Source organism: Heteronotia binoei, chromosome 17 (genome assembly GCF_032191835.1).
Source record: "Heteronotia binoei isolate CCM8104 ecotype False Entrance Well chromosome 17, APGP_CSIRO_Hbin_v1, whole genome shotgun sequence".
Taxonomy (NCBI): Eukaryota; Metazoa; Chordata; class Lepidosauria; order Squamata; family Gekkonidae; genus Heteronotia; species Heteronotia binoei.
Window position 1 is genome coordinate 53,362,794 of NC_083239.1, and position 20,565 is coordinate 53,383,358.

The window sequence follows — 20,565 nt, forward strand, 5'->3', positions numbered from 1 at the left end:
TATAAAAATAAAATATTATTATTATTATTATTATTATTATATTGAAACTTGTGTGTGACTGCTTGTTGAACCTGAGATGGGACTGGTGTCTTGTGAATTTTGTCTCCTGTTCTAAAACGAAACAGCACAATGATCTCTCTCCCTTTGTCCTGCTAACCACATTGCCAAGGTTTCCTTACAAGCTCTCCTGTGTCCTGCCTGGGACCTTTGAACACCTTGATTTTAAATGGTATTTCCAGGCAACCCTGATTTCAATAAGCAGAACAGGGCTGTGTGGATTCAGCATAGACCCAGGAATCTGGCACACAATTTGGTACCAGATATAGAATACCGCATCCTGAGAGGTTCAGTGGTCTTGGTCCCTTGGATGGAGAAATGGCAGTAGCATTAATGATAGTCATAGAATTTATTTAGTATTTTAGAGCATTCAAAACACTTCAAACATATATCGCAATCATCTTAAAATGCAAGTCTGCATTATTATTATTAAGGAAGTGCAAACATGCCCCAGTTCTCTAAAACAGTTGCCACAACTTAATCAGGATTTTAAAAAATACTATCAATTCAGAAAAGATAATTGATTCATAGTAATCTCCAGCACCTAGCTTCTTTTTTTTTGGTAGCTCCATGGGTGCAATAGAAGTTAGAGGGTAGGGTGCAAACCAGCAGATAATACAAGTGATGGACACTTTCCAACCAGCAGAGTTAACAGGTCTTGCAGTTGAAGAGGAGTGTGCCGGAAGGCTTCTATACCCAGCATTTTTGCCAACAATTGCATCATTTCAGTGGCTTGGAAAGGCCTTTTTAGATGGTCCGTTTTGTGGATGATTCTGCTTTGCCTGTGTTGAGTACTTTCTTGTTGAGATGCTGTTGTGTTGCTTACACTGCTGTTAGCCATTGCTGCTGTGTGGGCCGTGGGCATTGCTGTTTCCCTTCTGTTTGTGTCTTTGTCCTTGTTCCTTTTTAGTGTTGCTGAGGATGTGTGTGTTCTTGTGATTAACCAGAGTTGCACACAAGCCAAATGGTTACTTGTGTGTTACTTTATATAGAATGCACACACATTCATAATCTGTAGAGATATAAATTTAACTCTGCAATCTGAACCAGCAGGTGACCCAATGAAGCTAAAATTGGGGGTCTCTGCAATATGTTAAGATCTTTCTCCCCTGATTAAGTAGATGGTTCTACTTAATCAGCTATCTTGTTCTTAGGTAATACCTGGACATCCTTTTAAAACCAACAAATGGCATCCATCACTGCCTTTCTGCTTTTACAGCGAGATGTTTTAACACAGTCAAAAAGCACATGGGATCCCGGTTTCATCATGTGCTCTGCCAAACCCTCGCCCTGATTGTTCAGAAATTAATACTGATTTTTGCACTTGGAAACACATGATTCCGGTTACAAATCTACCTACATCTGCTTGCTTCTGACCAGCTGCTTAACAAATTCAGGATTTGGGGGGGGGGGGGGGGGGTTGCAAAAATCAGTGTCGGGGAAAGACCCAGATGGACAGAAGGAATGAACATAAAAGTTGTAGGAATGAGAGTTCCAAATTTCCACAGCTTCGTTGAGAAAGGAAATGGCCAACTCGGGCTAGGACTCCAGATCCCTTGATCAGTGGATTCCTTGCGAGCTTTCAGGAGGCAGTGCTCACCTATTACTAGCTTCTTTAAAAAACAAACAAACAAACCAAAGCATGGATTTCACCCCCATTTCTTTATGTACCTGTGGGATGAACCGAATGTATAGCACCTTGCTTATTTCAAAGAAAAGGAAACAAAGACACAGCTTAAAAGATAAAGAAATAATTCCAGGAGTTGGTGGGGTTGGACTAAATGACCCCAGAGGTCCCTTCCAACTCTATGATTCTATGAAATGCATTGCTGCCACTTCGAAGGGTTTGTGACTGTCTTCCGCCCACAGGAGCCGTGGGGTCAGGGCCACTGTTTGAGTACAAGTACAAACTCACTACATGGAGAATTGGTGTTCTGAGCCCTCTGAAAATAAAGTGAGCAATAATGATCTAGTGCAGTGTTGTCAAACATGCCATCTGGGGGCAGAATCAGGTCCCTGGAGGGTTCCTAACAGGGAGGGACGGTGGCTCAGTGGTAGAGCATCTGCTTGGGAAGCAGAAGGTCCCAGGTTCAATCCCCGGCATCTCCAAAAAAGGGTGCAGGCAAATAGGTGTGAAAAACCTCAGCTTGAGACCCTGGAGAGCTGCTGCCAGTCTGAGAAGACAGTACTGACTTTGATGGACCGAGGGTCTGATTCAGTATAAGGCAGCTTCATATGTTCAGGCCCCCGAGCAACTGGCTGTCTTCTGCTTCCTTCTCCTTCTCCCTTGCTTCCTTCTCCATAACAGCTTGCTTTGCCAGGCTTGCGCAATCACACAGGAGCTACAGAGCATAGCCTCTATTTTCTCCATTGGCTGAGGCTCCTCTCCCTCCTGGTCCCCTGGGGAAGGAAGGAAAGAGCCAGAGCTTCCTTTGCCCAGTTCCCTGGATTCCATGGGAGAAATACAACGAAAGCACCTTTAAGACCAACAAGTGCTAATGTATTAAGCATGTTTTAATTGTGTTTGCCTGTGTCCTTTATAAAGTTTATATCTCTGCTACCTAATCTTAAATAGGTACACACATGGCCCGGCCCGACATGGCCTGAGAAGGTCTCATTTATGTCAGATCCGGCCCTCATAACAAATGAGTTTGACACCCCTGATCTAGTGATTTGTTACTCTGGACCAAAACCGTGGCCTGGTGGTGGTGGTAAAGGTGTTACCATGTGGTCAGGAGAGAACAAGAGATCCAACGCTCTATACCAGGGGTGGCCAACGGTAGTTCTCCAGATGTTTTTCTGCCTACAACTCCCATCAGCCCCAACCAGTATGGCTATGCTGGCTGGGGCTGATGGGAGTTGTAGGCAAAAAAACATCTGGAGAGCTACCGTTGACCACCCCTGCTCTATATAGTTGCGTGGTGGGTGTTCAAGGCAATTTAACACTTGGAAACTGTGTGCGTGTATTGTGATGGGGAAGCTGAGGGTCAAAAAAATCCTTGGTGCCTTCAACAAACTACAGTTCCCAGGAACCATGGTTAGTGGTGTGAAACCAATATAAGTTTATAGTGTACACCCACAGAGCTAGCAAGGCGGTAATAACATGGAAAGGGAGGGGGCGGGGTTGAGGAAAACCAGTCCTTTCAGGTTAATCTAACTTCCTTCAGCAATGAAACAAAAAGACTGATTTTTTAAAAAGCAGATTTTGTGAAGGTTACAGCGGTCACTTGCCTGTGTTGCATGGTACTGAAAACACGCTCAGAACCAGACAATTGTGGACGTTCCAGACGGATGAAAGAACAACAGAAGTCTCTCTTCCCTCTTGTGAGCCCCACAGTTTCCCCTTGCTGCTGTTATCCTTTGCAGCAGTGAGTTTCCTTAAGGGAGGGGCCGTGGCTCAGTGGCAGAGCCTCTGCGCGGCATGCAGAAAGTCCCAGGTTCAATCCCCAGCATCTCCAAAGGGTTTGGCAGTTAGGCGATGTGACAGACCTCTGCCTGAGACCCCTGGAGAGCTGCTGCCAGTCAGAGTAGGCAATGTTGACTTTGATGGACCAGTGTTCTGATTCAGTATAAGGCAGTTTCATATACGTTCGTGTATGTATTGCCCCGTGGGACTCATAGAAGCATTTGCTGGGTGTGTGAGGTTGATACAGAAGGTATTTGCTGAACAGAGATGGATATTTTGGGTCTGGAGATGTGGGAAAGGAATGAAGCAAATCCAGACTGGCTGAGGCAGCATTTCCAGCAGGACGAAAGATCCACCAGGTGTTCTAAAACCATAAAAGATACGTTGGGATGCCATGAAGACAGGGTCTCGTTGCCTGTGGCCCCTCCTGGGGTCCAAGGGTCGTTAGCCTGTGCGCTCCCTGAACCATCTGCTTAGCCGATCCAGGAGTAGTTCTTCTCCTAGCAGCAGCCTCCTCCGCCTTCATCCCCCTTGCCAGGCCCATCTTGCCTCAAGGGGTTACTCTGGATATGGAGGTTGGGTTTGTGGCTGTCGTTCTGGGTGGGTCCACTGCTCACACGGTTCTTGATCTCTGCTGCCATGGTGAGGAAGGCCTGCTCGACGTTGGTGGCGTTCTTGGCGCTCGTCTCCAGGAAGGGCACCCCAAGGGAGTCGGCGTATTCCTGGTGGATGAGATAAAACCCATCAGAGAAACAGAATGGTGGACGTTGCTTGTGCGGAGAGCAAACTCTTCCTTCCCCAATGTCACAGGTCCCTCCCATCCATCCTGCCACCCTCTACAGGTGCTTTTTAAGGCAGGGGTCCTCAACATTTTCCAGCCTGGAGGCACCTTTGGAATTCTGACAAAATGGCTGCCATATGAGGTGGAGCCAGTGACAAAATGGCTGCCCGAGGAGGCGGCGCCAGCCCCAAGACTCTGATAATATGCATAACTCCTATAACAGCTTCAACATTTAACGTAGAAGCTCTTTTTCACAGGATGCCTTTATCATGAGCGTAGCGTTTAAAATAGTTGCTTAAAATATACACGCAGCTTAATTTCAGTTGCACAGAGAAGATATTTGTGCTGCAAAGATTCTGTGGCACAGTATTTTCCCAACCTGATAACTCCCTTGCATCACAGAGCCTTTATACTAAACAGGTTTCATCTTTTCCCTTCAGCTGTCTTGAAAGACAGATATAAGGGTATTTCTTATAAGGAAAGAGTTTGCGCCTGTCTCTATAACAAACCTGATTTTGTGCAACATAATTATAAGAACATAAGAGAAGCCATGTTGGATCAGGCCAATGGCCCATCCAGTCCAACACTCTGTGCCCCACAGTGGCCAAAAAAATTATTTATTTATACACACACACACACACACACACACTGTGGCTAATAGCCACTGATGGACCTCTACTCCATATTTTTATCTAAACCCCTCTTGAAGGTGGCCATGCTTGTGGCTGCCACCACCTCCTGTTATTATAATTATTTTTCACTGCTCTCGTTATTCTCTGCGCCATTACTTGATTCACCCTCTTCTCCCTTCTGCAAAACCTTTGACCAATAAGGAGTTAGCCTTTTTGTTATCTGACAAGTCCCTCGAAATCACTGCATCTGTGGCTGAGTTTCTGTCATGAGTATGGAAGTTAAGGGCTAGCGAATACAATCTATAGATCTGTTTTGCCGGCCTGCTTTTCCTTTTTAATTTCAGTGGGTTCTGGTTGGTGGCGATCTTTTACATTTTTAGGCATCTAGTTTTTGGACTGTTTACTCCTTTTTTATTGCGTTATTATGACCTTAAAGGATTGATTGATTGATTGATTGATTGATTGATATTTGCGCTGTGGCGGCAGGCAGCTGCTGTCAGTATCAATCACAGCAATTTTTTGTCTTTTAATCTGCAGAGCCAATCAACCTTCTGGTGGCCAACAGAGCCTGGCTGGGCAAAAGCCACATTTTTTTTTTGCCACTATGTGACACAGAGTGTTGGACTGGATGGGCCATTGGCCTGATCCAACATGGCTTCTCTTATGTTCTTCTGTGACACAGAGTGTTGGACTGGAGGGGCCATTGGCCTGATCCAACATGGCTTCTCTTATGTTCTTCTGTGACACAGAGTGTTGGACTGGAGGGGCCATTGGCCTGATCCAACATGGCTTCTCTTATGTTCTTCTGTGACACAGAGTGTTGGACTGGAGGGGCCATTGGCCTGATCCAACATGGCCTCTCTTATGTTCTTATGTTCCCTGATACGATGTGTGATCCCTTCTTTGCAGCCCAGCTACCCTGACACGCTCCTTCTGTTCCCCAGGGTCCGCACCTTGGCCGTGGTGTAGTCCACTGCTTTCTTGCTCGAGAGGTCGCTTTTGTTTCCCACAATCAGCTTGTTGACATTTTCACTGGCGTAGCGGTTGATTTCTTCCAACCAGAGGTGCATGTTGTTGAAGGAATCCTAAAACAGAGGGAGGTCAGAAAGAGGGTTCTTGCAGGTTGGAAGTAAGGGGCCCCGGCCTCGCAGTTCCTCCACCTCTCCCGCCATCCACTTTTTGCTTTCCCCTGAGTGCAGGACTTGCTCAGTTCTCCCAGAAAATTATTTATTTATTTTATTTTAGTAAATCTCTATTCTGCCCATTCCCCGTAGGGCTCAGGGCGGAGGACAACATATAATAAAACAACAAAATACAATAAAAACATTTTATAAACAGACAACTCAACAGCACTCAGGTGACCATGACATCACATATTGCCCTGCCTAACCATCTCACATCATGATATCTCAACAGGGATGGCAGTTTTTATTCCAATTCCCAGCACACAGATGACAGTGCCGGCAGGGGAGGCCAACCAGAGCAAGAAGAGACGCCCGCAGCCTCAGCTAAAAGCCTGGCAGAACAGCTCCGTTTTACAGGCCCTACGGAAGGCTAATAAGCCAGGCAGGGACCGGATCCCCATAGGGAGCTGATTCCACCAGGTCGGGGCCAGTACTGAAAAAGCCCTGGCCCTAGTTGAGGCGAGGTGGGCGTCTCTTGGGCTGGGGATGGCCAACAGATGTTGGGAGGCCAACCAGATCAAGAAGAGACGCCCGCAGCCTCAGCTGAAAGCCTGGCGGAGCAGCTCCGTTTTACAGGCCCTACGGAAGGCTAGTAAGCCAGGTACTAGGGCCTGGATCTCCATAGGGAGCTGATTCCACCAGGTCAGGGTCAAGATTGAGAAAGCCCTGGCCCTAGTTGAGGTGAGACAGTCATCTCTTGGGCTGCGAACAGCCAACAGATGTGGGGAGGCCAAAGGTAACGACCTCCTGGGCATATATAGGAAGAGACGGTCCCACAGGTATGTTGGTTGCAGGCCGTGTAAGGCTTTAAATGTTAGCACTATGTCTTCCCTTCTCCCCCCTCCCCAACCTGGCAAAGAGCTTTTTCCTTTGATATCCGTGCCAAATCATAATCAAGTCAACAAAGCAGAAAGGTGTTAATCCCTAACTAGAGGATGGACACGTTGGAAGGAGTTGTGGACTACTAGATTTTATAAGGAAATACTGAAAGAGGTTTACAAGATTATGCACGGGATGGAGAAAGTAGAGAAAGAAGTCCTTTTCTCCCTTTCTCACAATACAAGAACTCGTGGGCATTCGATGAAATTGCTGAGCAGTCGGGTTAGAACGGATAAAAGGAAGTCCTTCTTCACCCAAAGGGTGATTAACATGTGGAATTCACTGCCACAGGAGGTGGTGGCAACTACAAGCATAGCCAGCTTTAAGAGGAGATTGGATAAAAATATGGAGCAGAGGTCCATCAGTGGCTATTAGCCACAGTATGTGTGTATATATATGTGTGTGTGTGTGTATACACACACATATATTGGCCGCTGTGTGACACAGTGTTGGACTGGATGGGCCATTGGCCTGATCCAGCATAGCTTCTCTTATGTTCTTCTGTGACACAGTGTTGGACTGGATGTGCCATTGGCCTGATCCAACATGGCTTCTCTTATGTTCTTCTGTGACACAGAGTGTTGGACTGGATGGGCCATTGGCCTGATCCAGCATAGCTTCTCTTATGTTCTTTTGTGACACAGTGTTGGACTGGAGGGGCCATTGGCCTGATCCAACATGGCTTCTCTTATGTTCTTCTGTGACACAGAGTGTTGGACTGGATGTGCCATTGGCCTGATCCAACATGGCTTCTCTTATGTTCTTCTGTGACACAGAGTGTTGGACTGGAGGGGCCACTGGCCTGATCCAACATGGCTTCTCTTATGTTTTTATGTTAAAAATTTAAATTATACAGTAATACTGTTATGCAGTAGCATCTGTATGGGTACATATATATAAGGAAATACTGTATACTTATTTACACAGTGAGTGATCAAGATGTGAAATTTGCTGCCCAAGGATGCGGCGATGGCCACAGGCATAGATGACGTGTACTGCCTGCATAGAAAAGCCCTCTCGAATAATAATGCAAAGCTTGTTTCTGTTGCATCTCACCTGGTCTGTCACATCATACACAATGATGATGCCATGCGCGCCTCGGTAGTAGCTGGAGGTGATGGTGCGGAAGCGCTCCTGTCCAGCGGTGTCCCACTGTGGGGCAGAGAAATGCGCATTTCTGCTCAATGCTGGTTTTGCTCAGCGCTGCCTTCTAGTGGGCAAAGTCAGAATTTTGGAGTGGATGTTTTTTGCCTACAACTCCCATCAGCCCCAGCCAGCATGGCCAATGGCTGGGGCTGATGGGAGTTGTAGGCAAAAAAACATCTGGAAAGCTACCGCTGGCCACCCCTGGTATATACAATAAGACAAATAGCCAATATCCCCCATTTGAGTATGTCAATACAAAAAAAAATCCAAAAAAACCAAATATTCTGATACACTATTCTAAAAGAGAAATAATGTAAGTTAGCCCTTAGAAAAACAGGGTGCATTAAAGTATAGTGGAAGGTGGGTTAGTATATGCTATATGTTATGAGACAAACAGCCCACATCCCTCATGTCAACACGAAAAAAAACATTATTCTGATGCACTATTCTAAAACAGAAATACATTGGAACACTGTGGATGCACAGCTATACTCAGTGAGAGTTGGTTTAGAAGAAGAAGAAGAAGAAGATATTGGATTCATATCCCGCCCTCCACTCCGAAGAGTCTCAGAGCGGCTCACAATCTCCTTTCCCTTCCTCCCCCACAACAGACACCTTGTGACGTAGATGAAGGTATTGGATTTATATCCCGCCCTCCACTCCAAATAGTCTCAGCGGCTCACAATCTCCTTTCCCTTCCTCCCCCACAACAGACACCCTGTGAGGTGGGTGGGGCTGAGAGGCCTCTCCCAGCAGCTGCCCTTTCAAGGACAACCTCTGCCAGAGCTATGGCTGGCCCAAGGCCATGCTAGCAGCTGCAAGTGGAGGAGTGGGGAATCAAACCCGGTTCTCCCGGATAAGAGTCCGCACACTTAACCACTACACCAAACTTAGCATATGTCATGAGATAAAAAAAAAACTAATCTCCCTGGTCTATCTAGGTGGCCCAGGGTTTGCCTGATCCTGGAAGGTAAGCAGGGTAGGCATAAGAGACTACCGAGGAACTTCAGGGTCACTTTGCAGAGACAGGTAAGGGCAAAACCACCCCTGTTCATCTGAGCCCTGACTTGGGCAGCTCAGGCTAGCCCAGTGTCAGATCTTGGAAGCTAACCAGGGTTGGCTGTGATTAGTTACTTGAATGGGAGACCGCAGAGGAGATCCAGGGTTGCTACACAGAGGCAGGCAATGGCAAACCGCCTCTGAAGTACCTTGCCTTAAAATCCTATGGGGTTGCCATAAGTCGTTTTTGACTTGACAGTCAGAAAAAAGTACTGGGGTCTGTCCTGTGCTAGAGTGAGCAGAATGAAGGAGCGGCAAATGCTGGCTGTTCATCCCTTTGTTGGCGCTGTGGGGGGGGGGGGGCAGCAGAAGCAAAGGTGGGGCAAGACTTCTGTACCTTTCATAGCTGCGAAGAAAGACTTTCGGCACGCCCAGCTTGTCAGCGGGGAATGAGACAAACGGCGCGTGCAGAAACGCGGCCATCTTTGCAGCCGTTCGAACCACAAGACTTTTAACTTCGTCCTCCTTTTCGTTCCATTCACTGAAACGGTCGGCCAGGCATCTTCCAGAGCGGGAAGAGAGAATCCCAGCCTCTCCGTTTCTGCTTTTTCTCTTTTGTCTCAGCCTGGCTGGGGTTGTACTTACAATTTGGAGCTTAATGGTCTTGCCTTCCAACTCGATGGTTCGGATTTTGAAGTCCACCCCAATGGTGCTGATGTAACTGTCTGTGTAGGTGTCATCCTGAGAAAGAAGAGGAGAAAGGAGCAGTAAACCCACAGAGTTTGGAGTCTTTCTGCGGAGAAAGTCAGACCGATTCCCCACTAACCTTATATGAACCTATGAAGCTGCCTTATACTGAATCAGACCCTCGGTCCATCAAAGTCAGTATTGTCTACTCAGACTGGCAGTGGCTCTCCAGGGTCTCCAGCTGAGGTTTTTCACACCTATTTGCCTGGACCCTTTTTTGGAGATGCTGGGAATTGAACCTGGGACCTTCTGCTTACTGAGCAGATTCTCCAGCACTGAGCCACCGTCCCTCCCCTGACTGGCAGCAGCTCTCCAGGGTCTCAAGCTGAGGTTTTTCACACCTATTTGCCTGGACCCTTTTTGTTGGAGTTGCTGGGGATTGAACCTGGGACCTTCTGCTTACCAAGCAGATGCTCTGCCACTGAGCCACAGCCCCATTCATGGCTCTCCAGGGTCTCAAGCTGAGGTTTTTCACGCCTATTTGCCTGGACCCTTTTAGTTGGAGATGCTGGGGATTGAACCTGGGACCTTCTGCTTCCCAAGCAGATGCTCTACCACTGAGCCACCTTCCCTCACTCTCCCTCCTCTTCTCTGCGGGTCTTCTGTCGGATTTCACATGATCTGCCCTGGAGCTGCAACTCCCTCTGGCTCTTTCGCGCAGCAAACAAGATCCTCTAAAAACCGGTTTCTCTTTGCTGTGCGAAAAAAGCGAAGTTGTTTGCAGCCCCGGGGCAGATAGTGTGAAATCCGACGGAAGCCCTGGGAGAAGAGAAGCGTGAGAGCGGCATAAGGCTAGGGGGGAATCGGTCACAGTTTCTGAAACCAGCATACTGAGAAGGTTGGCCTAGCATCTGGGAGGCTCGAATTCAAATCTTGGCTTGTGCTATGAAGCTTGCTGGGTAGGTGGCTTTGGATCAGTCCCACCTGCATCACAGGGTTTTGTGAGAATTAAGCAGGTGAGAGGGGACCACATGGACCATCCTAAGTCCCTTGGAGGAAAGGTGCAATAAAATGTACCAGACAGGTCAAAATTGGCACACTGGAAGATCCACAGCTGGTCCCCCCAAGACCAGTCTAAGATGCCTGAATGAGACTCCTACTATCATTTCAGAGGGGAGCCGTGTTGGTCTGCAACAGAACAGCCAGATTCAAGTCCGGGAGGACCTTAGAAGATATTGGAAGAAGATACTGGATTTATACCCCACCCTTCACTCTGAACCTCTGAGTCTCAGAGCAGCTCACGATCTCCTTTACCTTCCTCCCCCGCAACAGACACCCTGTGAGGTGGGTGGGGCTGAGAGAGCTCTGACAGAAGCTGCCCTTTCAAGGACAACTCCTACGAGAGCTATGGTTAACCCAAGGCCGTTCCAGCAGCTGCAAGCGGAGGAGTGGGGAATCAAAGAAAAAAATATTGGAAGATATTGGATTTATATCCCGCCCTATACTCTGAATATTGGAAACTCAGAGTGGCTTACAATCTCCTATATCTTCTCCCCCACAACAGACACCATGTGAGGTGGGTGGGGCTGAGAGAGCTCTGACAGAAGCTGCCCTTTCAAGGACAGCTCTGCCAGAGCTATGGCTGACCCAAGGCCATTCCAGCAGCTGCAAGCGGAGGAGTGGGGGAATCAAACCCGATTCTCCCAGATAGAGTCCGCGCACTTCACCACTACACCAAACTATTCTGGGGTGGGGCTGATAATTTGTGTTTTTATCTAAAAGGAGTTTTGAGGCGTCGTTTGGTTGTCATCCAGAGGATGCCGGAAGTCCAAAGCCAGCAGGTTCACGTAGAGGCCTGGAAGCTGTTATGTCAGAGAGACGGGGACTGGCTGTGGTTGGTCGATGGAGAAGAAGGTGCACTTTGCACATGCTTAGTGGCATTTTCTGCGTTTATTTTATACATTCTGGGGCTAACCCTGGCATTAAAAAATATAAAGGGTTTTGAGGGTTGATGTAAATTGCCTTCTGGTGGCACTGCCCTACAGAGGCGATGCTCCGCCAATGAGGCATGTTATTCCAGCATGGGGGTCCCAATCTGTTTGAACTTCTGGGCACCTTTGGAATTCTGACACAGGGTGGTAGGTGCAACCCCAGAATGGTTGCCACAAGAGGCAGAGCCAAACACAAAATGGTTGCCACAGGAGGCGGAGCCAAACACAAAATGGCTGCAGCAGGAGGCAGAGCCAAACACAGAGGAAGCCCTAGTGCAGGGGACAAGAGAGGTGATTTTAAATATACACTGGGAAAGAGAAGTGAAAAAGAATAAGAAGAAGACTGCAGATTTATACCCCGCTCTTCTCTCTGAATCAGAGACTCAGAGCGGCTTTCAATCTCCTGTATCTTCTCCCCCCACAACAGACACCCTGCGAGGTAGGTGGGGCTGAGAGAGCTCTGACAGAAGCTGCCCTTTCAAGGGCAACCTCTGCCAGAGCTAAGGCTGACCCAAGGCCATTCCAGCAGCTGCAAGTGGAGGAGTAGAGAATCAAACCCGGTTCTCCCGGATAAGAAGAAGAATTGCAGATTTATACCTCGCCCTCAGAGCAGCTTACAATCTCCTATGTCTTCTCCCCCACAACAGACACCCTGTGAGATGGGTGGGGCTGAGAGAGCTCTCACAGCAGCTGCTCTTTCACGGACAACTCCTGCAAGAGGTATGGCTGACCCAAGGCCATTCCAGCAGGTGTAAGTGGAGGAGTGAGGAATCAAACCCGGTTCTCCCAGATAAGAGTCCACACACTTAACCACTACACCAAACTGGCTCAAACAGACATCACAACATTATTTTAATCTTCCAATTGGATCTTCAGTGGCCAATCAGAAGCCCTGCTGGACAAGAGTCCTAACTGGCCCACCCACCTTCCAAAAACACTTGGGGGGCACCAAGAAAGGTATTGGGTGCCATGGTGCCCACGGGCACCGTATTGGGGACCCCTGAAAAGCACACTCTTTCAATGAACCGAAAGGCAAGCGGCTCCCGAGGAAAGACTCCCCTTCTGGATGGCTGGAGGAGGACACGGAAGGGAAGCTTAGGATCCAGCCCTGAGTCCCTGCCTTCTTCCCTTCTGAAATTTTAGCAAAAACCATCTGAACTCTGCAAGGAAGCCTTACCGCAAAGCGGAGCAGGAGACATGATTTCCCGACCCCAGAGTCACCGATCAGCAGGAGTTTAAACAAGTAATCGCTGTTGTTGGGGAAGGAAAGAGAAAAATATATCTATATATTTGGTGAGCGTTTTTATTAAGGTGACCACAACGGTATTCTTGGAGAGGAGATGATAATAGAGGCGTATAAAATTACACCGGTACTTGGGAGCACCCAATGAAATAGTTGGGAAATAGGTACAGGACAGAGAAAGGAAGTACTTCTCCGTTAATCAAACTGTGGAATTCACTGCCAGTGGAAGGGAATGATGGAGCTGACAGAACGTTTTCTTCCTCTTCTAAAACACAAACTCAAGGGCATCCATTGAAGGCCTTGGGCAGCAGATTCAGGATAGACAAAAAGAAATACTTCTTTACACAGCAAGTGATTAAAATATGGAATTCGCTGCCTGAGGATGTAGTGATGGCCACAGCTACAGACGGCTTTAAAATGGGGTTAGATTCATGGAGGAGAGGTCTATCAATGATTACTAGCCATGGTGACTAAAGGGAGCCTCCGTGTTCAGAGGTAGTCAGCCTCTGAATAAATGTGCTTGGGGGCAATGTCAGGGAAGACCTCGTCCTCTATGCCCCATTTCTTGGCCCTCCAGAGGTACTGGTTGTCCCCTGTGTGAGTCAAGATGCTAGACTAGATGGAGCCTCACTGGTCTGATCCACCAAGCTCTTCTCATGTTCTTATGAAAGCCTCAGGCTCTATGCCCTGTTGTTGGCCCTCCAGAGGAACTGGTTGGCCACTGTGTGAGACAGGAGACTGGACTAGATGGACCGTTGGTCTGATTCAGCAGGGCTTTTCTGAGGTCGTTATGAAAGCCTCAGCCTCTATGCCCTGTTGTTGTCCCTCGAGAGAAACTAGTTGTCCACTGTGTGAGGCAAGATGCTGGACTAGATGGCCCTCACTGGTCTGATCCAGCTGGACTCTTCTCATATTCTTATGAAGGCCTCAGCCTCTATGTCCCTCCAGAGGAGCTGGTTGTCCACTGTATGAGACAGGATGCTGGACTAGATGGACCATTGGTTTGATCCAGCAGGGCTCTTCTTATGTGGGCAACAGGAAGCTCATAGTCTCTGGCAATACCATTGAGTGCAAACATACATAGGCATGGTTATCAGTGGTTGGTTTTCTCTCCAAGTGGACAGATACCCAGGACTAAAGGGAAAACCCCTCCATTGACTGATCATCCACTTCACTAACCCTTGCACACAGTCTCCCCTCCCATGTCGCTGTGGGTCTAGCAGCCCCCTTCCTAGTCTTTATCACATGGTACTCACTATTCAGGGCTGATGGTTGACATGTTGGCAGACAGACATGCAGAAAATGAGGCCTCCTGCTACTCCGAGGACAGGAAAGGGAGGAGGAAAGAAGCAGACATGCTGTGGTGTGGCTTCCGGGATTCTGTGATTTGGAGAAACAGAAGATGCATCGTGTATAGCAGGGGTGGCCAACGGTAGCTCTCCAGATGTTTTTTGCCTACAACTCCCATCAACCCCAGCCATTGGCCACGCTGGCTGGGGCTGATGGGAGTTGTAGGCAAAAAAACATCTGGAGAGCTACCGTTGGCCACCCCTGGAGTATAGAATTTTTGATTTTGTTTTCTCTCCCTTAAAAATAAAAAAGAGAAAGAATTTGCATTCAAGGAATAGAGGGAAACAAGTGAATTCTTCTTCCAGGAGAAGGAATTGTTGCATGGAAGGTGTTTGGTAACTGAAACGTTCCCTTCTAGTTGTAGTTTTTGAATTCAGGCCAGATTTTCGGGTCTGACTATATTTGCCACCAAGTATTCTACAAAAAGTAAATTGTTTCCTGTCTGACTTTCTATGAAAGCTTCCTTGTATTGAAGAACACCGGCATTTTGACCGGGTTGTCAACCTCCAGGTAGAACCTCGATATCTTCTGGAGTTACATCTGATCTCTAGACTACCAATAACACTTTCCTTGAAGAAAATAACTGCTTTGGAGGGGGGATTCTATGGCATTATCTTGTGCTGAGGTCCTTCCCCTCCCCCAAGCCCTGCCCTTATCAGACTCCATCGCCAAAATCTCTAGGAATTTTCCAACCTGGAACTGCCAATCCTACACATTAAGGTGATAATGATATTGGATTTATATCCCACCCTATACTCTGAATCTCAGAGCGGCTTACAATCTCCTATATCTTCTCCCCCCACAACAGACACCCTGTGAGGTGGGTGGGACTGAGAGAGCTCTGACAGAAGCTGCCCTTTCAAGGACAGCTCTGCGAGAGCTATGGCTGACCCAAGGCCATTCCAGCGGGTGCAAGTGGAGGAGTGGGGAATCAAACCCGGTTCTGCCAAATAATAGTCCGTGCACTTCACCACTACACCAAACTGGCTCTCCTCAGTTTAAGTTTGGTCCTCTGGTTTATCTTTAGGTGTATTTTTCCATCTTAGGCTTTCTGTGCCCCAGTTTTTCAATTTATAGAATCCATAAACATTTATAAAATTCAGCCTTATCCACATTATATACCATTTTATTCAGAAGACTCAATATGAAATGGATGGACTCAAGGAAGCCACGAGGGCCCTCCATTTGCAAAACCAGAGTAAGGCTGTTCTTGATAGGATGTTTTGAAGAATATTAATTTACAGCGTCACCACAAGTTGGAAGTAACACACAGACAGAAGCCTTTCCCTCCTGCACATTTTGAACCAAGGGTTCCAGATGCTCAGGGAACAGCTGTGGGAAAGGGAAAAACACTCTGCCCATGTCCAGAGGATTCTCTGCATCACATGTTCCAGGCTTAACCTTGCTCCTGTCCTTTTCAGGCATCTGATGGATGAATCCAATCGATATCTATAGAACTTCCCACCGTAGAAACCCGTCGCATCACTAACAATCTTTGTAGGTGGCAAACACGCTGGTTTTATAACTCTCCGTCATGCCTTCCTCCAAAGGAATCCTGGGAAGTGTAGTTCTGTGATTGTGTTAAATCTCTTTGAGAGCCCTACAGCCCTTCTCATCACAAAACTATGGTTCCCAGGCTTCCCTGGGAAGGGGGAGGGGGGAATTATTGAACCTATTTAGATTGTTGATGTAGACGCACACAAAGTTGCCACAATGCTTTTGTGTTCCCTCCGCTACAGATGATTAGCCACTTTAAAAAAAAAAATACATTATTTAGAATTTCTTTTTGCAGGCGTTGCAGCTTCCAGTCATTTATTAAAATACGGCAAAATCAATGAAAAACGGCTAACCTCTAACCATCTTCCACATTAGCAAGGAAAATACATGATGGCTCCTTTTAAAAGCCTGAAGTTCTGTGTCTGTCACATCTGAGGGGCAGAGACCCCTTCTCTTTTTAACTCCTTGCTGGCAGATTTTCCTACGTGATGTCCCAAGGTCCCCTCTCCCCCAAACTTTGGTGACCCTGACTCTGGCAATGGCGTTTGCATTTTCCAAGATAAAGCCTAGAATCATAGAGTTGGATGGGGCGAAACAGGCTATCTAGTCCAACCAACCCGCTGCTCGATGCAGGTTCAGTTCTGACAACTGTTCATCGAGCCCCTGCTTGGAGACTGCCGGAAAGATTGCTTCCCTGCCCTCTGAGCTGGTGAAAGTTCTCTAGCCGATAAGTCACCAAAACGTGCAAATTTGCACGCAGTGCCGCTTAATAGGAACCTCCCAAGACAGCCCGATGGTCCTCTTGTTCTCCAATTTAGAGACAGCAAGGCTGGGAATGAAACCTCGCCGGAGGGGAGACATGCAGCGTTAGCAGAATATACCCCAGACGCAGCGACACAGTTTGCCGTCTGAATCCACCCAGTCTGTAAAGCCGGATGTCTTGTCTCGTGCCTGTTTTGCACCCGCCAGCAGGCAGCTTTGCAGCAAAACGTCTCCTCCCCGTTCTGCTCTGTCCATCTGGAAAACCCAGCCCTGGGAGGAACGAGGAAACGCTCTGTGCACTGTTAAATCCCCACCACCCCTCTCCTACCAGCAGGAACGGTTTCTTTCCCTGCTTTGGAAACAAGGATTTTTTTTTGGGGGGGGGGGGGGGAACCAATGCAGTTGCTAAGCGCGATGAGTTGCCTGTTGTACCTTTGAGGCTTGGCTTCGGCGTTTCCTAGTGGGTAGCAGCTCCGGTCCAGTTCTCAGAAGGTGGACAAAGTGTCCCGGGGAAGGACAGATCTCCTTGCTCAGGTATCCAGCAGGGAGTCAGGAATGAGAATGGATGAGTTCCCCACGCGGTGTGGTGATAGGTGGCAAGATTTGCAGCCCCCAGCGGATAAGGAGAGGCCAAGCTGGATCCCAGAACACCTGGGTTTGCTGGCTCAAAAGGTGGGGGGGGGGAGGAACAAAAGAACTCCCCGCACCTGCCCTCTCCCTCCCCCCAGTTTTCCCAGCAACTGGCTGGCTCCCTTCCTCCCTCCCTCTCCTTCCTTGCTGCAAAGATGCTCCAAGCCAAAGACGCCACCATTGGCCTGCTGTTGGAGATGATGTCATTGGCTGATGCTGTGGATTGGCTAGGACAGGAGAGGATCCGGCCCGCCAGCATCTTTCATCTTGCTACGAAAAGGGGTGTTGGGGGGGGGGATGCCTGCAGGAGAAACTGGTGGGACAGCAGGCAGGGTGTGAGCTGGTGTGGACATGTGCAGGTTTGGGGGGGGGGGAGCAGGAGACAAAGGCAATGTTGGGTTGCTCTTTTCACACCTGGCTGCAGTTAACTACAAAAGGAGGGGATTTCCCTGTGCCTGAAATAAAGGTATGATTGCCTGCCTTTGTGATTCAGGTAGATTTTAGCACTGTGGCCGGATCTGCCTGTCCCGCATTGGTCTTGTCAGCCACCAGCGAGCCTGCAGCAGACGTGGACTACTGCACCCTTCTTAAATCTTCGTTCGCGAAGTCAAGCCGAGAGAGAGAGAGAGAGAGAGAGAGACCAACAAGAGGTTTAGGGTGTATGCTCGACCTGAGTTCGATCCCCGGTGGAAGCTGGGTTTTCAGGTACCCGGCTCAAGGTTGACTCAGCCTTCCATCCTTCCGAGGTTGGTAAAATGAGTCCCCAGCTTGCTGGGGAGAAAGTGTAGATGACTGGGGAAGGCAATGGCAAACCACCCGTCAAAAGTCTGCCATGAAAACGTGAAAGCAACGTCACGCCAGAGTCGGAAACGACTGGTGCTTGCACAGGGGACCTTTAGTTTCCTTTTGAGAGACACAGTTCCTCCTTTGTCAGAAATGGAGATCTCGGGCGTCCTCTTGGTTCTAATCAGAAGATTAAAGGGATGCATGAAAAGGATGCTGTGGTACCGTGCATATTGCATTCAGCTTGATCAGAGAAGAAGCAGAAACTGAGCATCTGTAGTGAAGGAAGAATCTTACATCCTTTGATTGCAAGCACCAGTAGAGAGCTATAGTGCTTCCCTTTCATTAAAGGCATGGTCTTGTATGCGACGCCTTAAATCTGAGTTGGGCGTGGTGCTGTAGAGGGATGTGCGATGCGGGTGAGAGAGAGGTGTGCACTCCTCACATCAGCCTGCAAAGATGCTTTGCTGTGGGCTTTAGAATATAGAAATAAGCTTGGGGAGAGGGGTAACTTTAAAGACGAACAAGAATTTATTCCAGTGCCTCCTTTTGGCAGATGTGTATAGCACAGACGTGGCCAAACTCGCTTAATGTAAGAGCCACATAAACTGAATAAACTTCAGATGTTTGAGAGGAGGAAGGAAGGAAGGAAGGAAGGAAGGAAGGAAGGAAGGAAGGAAGGAAGGAAGGAAGGAAGGAAGGAAATAGATGGAGAGGTGAAAAGAAAGCAGCTTTAACTTTAAATCCGTTCTCCAAACTGCTGGCTGGTTTGACTTGGAGAAGTGATTTCAAGAGAGACATGATGATGAAGAAGACTGCAGATTTATACCCCACACTTCTGTCTGAATCAGAGACTCAGAGCGGCTTACAATCTCCTAGATCTTCCTTCCCCACAACAGGCACCCTGTGAGGTGAGTGGGGCTGAGAGGGCTCTCACAGCAGCTGCCCTTTCAAGGACAACTCCCACGATAGCTATGGCTGACCCAAGGCCATTCCAGCAGCTGCAAGTGGAGGAGTGGGGACTCAAACCCGGTTCTCCCAGATAAAAGTCCACGCACTTAACCACTACACCAAACTAGCTCTTTAAAGAGACACATGCCTTCTCTAAACCAGCTGAAAGGGCAGTGGGGGCTTCGAAAGCCACGCAATATGTGCGAAAGAGCCACATGTGGCTCCTGAGCCACAGTTTGGCCATCCCTGGTATAGCAGGTCATCATCAGACTGAAATTTATGCATTTTTATTAATCTAAATTCTCCCCTTTCGCCCCAAGCATCATTCACCCCAGTTCACCCTTACATCATTCTCCTCTCCTCGGTTTTATCCTCACAACAACCGTGTGAGGTGGGTGACTGGCCAGGTTCACCCTTCGAGCTTCCAGGGCACAAGTGGGGATTCAAGCCTGGTTTTCCCAGACCCTAGTCTGACACTTTAATCACTAGTATGCCCTGCTGGCTCTCGGTGAAGCTACCTAACGTCTGCCTAACGACTGCCCACTACGAATGGGGCTTTGTGCTGAATAATATCTTGTCCATCTTTTCCGTACTACCAGACTCCTGTTTAGTTTTACAGTAACAGATGAACATGGCTACCCCTCTGGAATTATTTCAGTATCGGGGTGGAAAGTAGTCAAAAGGTCAAAATTACTGATCTTCCTGAGCAAGATTCCAAAAGAACAGGCCAAACACTGACCAAAAAAATTGACAATTACCGAACACTTTAGTTTTAGCCTATCGATAATTTAGTGTTTTAGAAGTAATACTAGAACGTCATTAAAAATTGTTATTATCTGGCCTCCTCTATCCCCATAGAAGAAGAAGAAGACCGCAGATTTATACCCCGCCCTTCTCTCTGAATCAGAGTCCCAGAGCGGCTTACGATCTCTTTTATCTCCTTTCCCCACAACAGACACCCTGTCAGGTGGGTGGGGTTGAGAGGGCTCTCCCAGAAGCTTCCCTTTCAAGGACAACCTCTGTGAGGGCTATGGTTAACCCAAGGCCATTCCAGCAGGTGCAAGTGGAGGAATGGGGAATCAAACCCAGTTCTCCCGGATGAGAGTCCATGCACTTAACCACTGCACCAAACTGGCTCTCTATAGCCATTGCACACCTTTTTATTGTTGTTGTTGTTTTTTTTTTTAAAATGAAAACAGAAGTGTTTTCCGTCCTGCTGTATGCAATGCAGACAAACAAGCCCATTCTCCCGAGTTGGATTGAGCTGCTGTTGCCAGATTTTGCCAATGGAGGAACAAATATATTCTGGCATGCTAATGGAATCATCAAAAATTCATTGCTGTGTGTCTCTAGAAAGGCCAAGGTAGCTCAGGGGAAAACGTCTTGGCGTCTCAGCGGCATGCAGGCCTAGAACTGTGACTAATGCAACCGTCTCGTTTGCTGTGTATTGCAGCTCTGCCCCGTGCCACTGCCAGGGGTCTTGTTCCAAACCAGGCTGGTGCTTGGCACAGGGAGCAGAGCAGTGTAAACAAGACATGGTACAAACACAAGTTGCACACACGAGTTCTTCTGCTTCGCCTTTAAAAT

At 48.0% G+C, this 20,565-nt stretch overlaps 1 protein-coding gene across 1 annotated transcript; it reads right to left on the reverse strand.

Moving 5' to 3' along the window:
• Nucleotides 1-3,896: 3,896 nt before the first annotated feature.
• On the reverse strand, nucleotides 3,897-14,419 carry LOC132585985 (ras-related protein ORAB-1-like). Its single transcript, XM_060257884.1, has 6 exons — nucleotides 14,262-14,419; nucleotides 12,940-13,012; nucleotides 9,730-9,825; nucleotides 7,996-8,091; nucleotides 5,830-5,961; nucleotides 3,897-4,185 (listed from the first exon to the last, which is right to left on the reverse strand). The coding sequence occupies exons 1-6, from the start codon at nucleotides 14,282-14,284 to the stop codon at nucleotides 3,964-3,966; spliced, it is 642 nt and encodes a 213-aa protein (XP_060113867.1). The 5' UTR covers nucleotides 14,285-14,419; the 3' UTR covers nucleotides 3,897-3,963.
• Nucleotides 14,420-20,565: the final 6,146 nt, after the last annotated feature.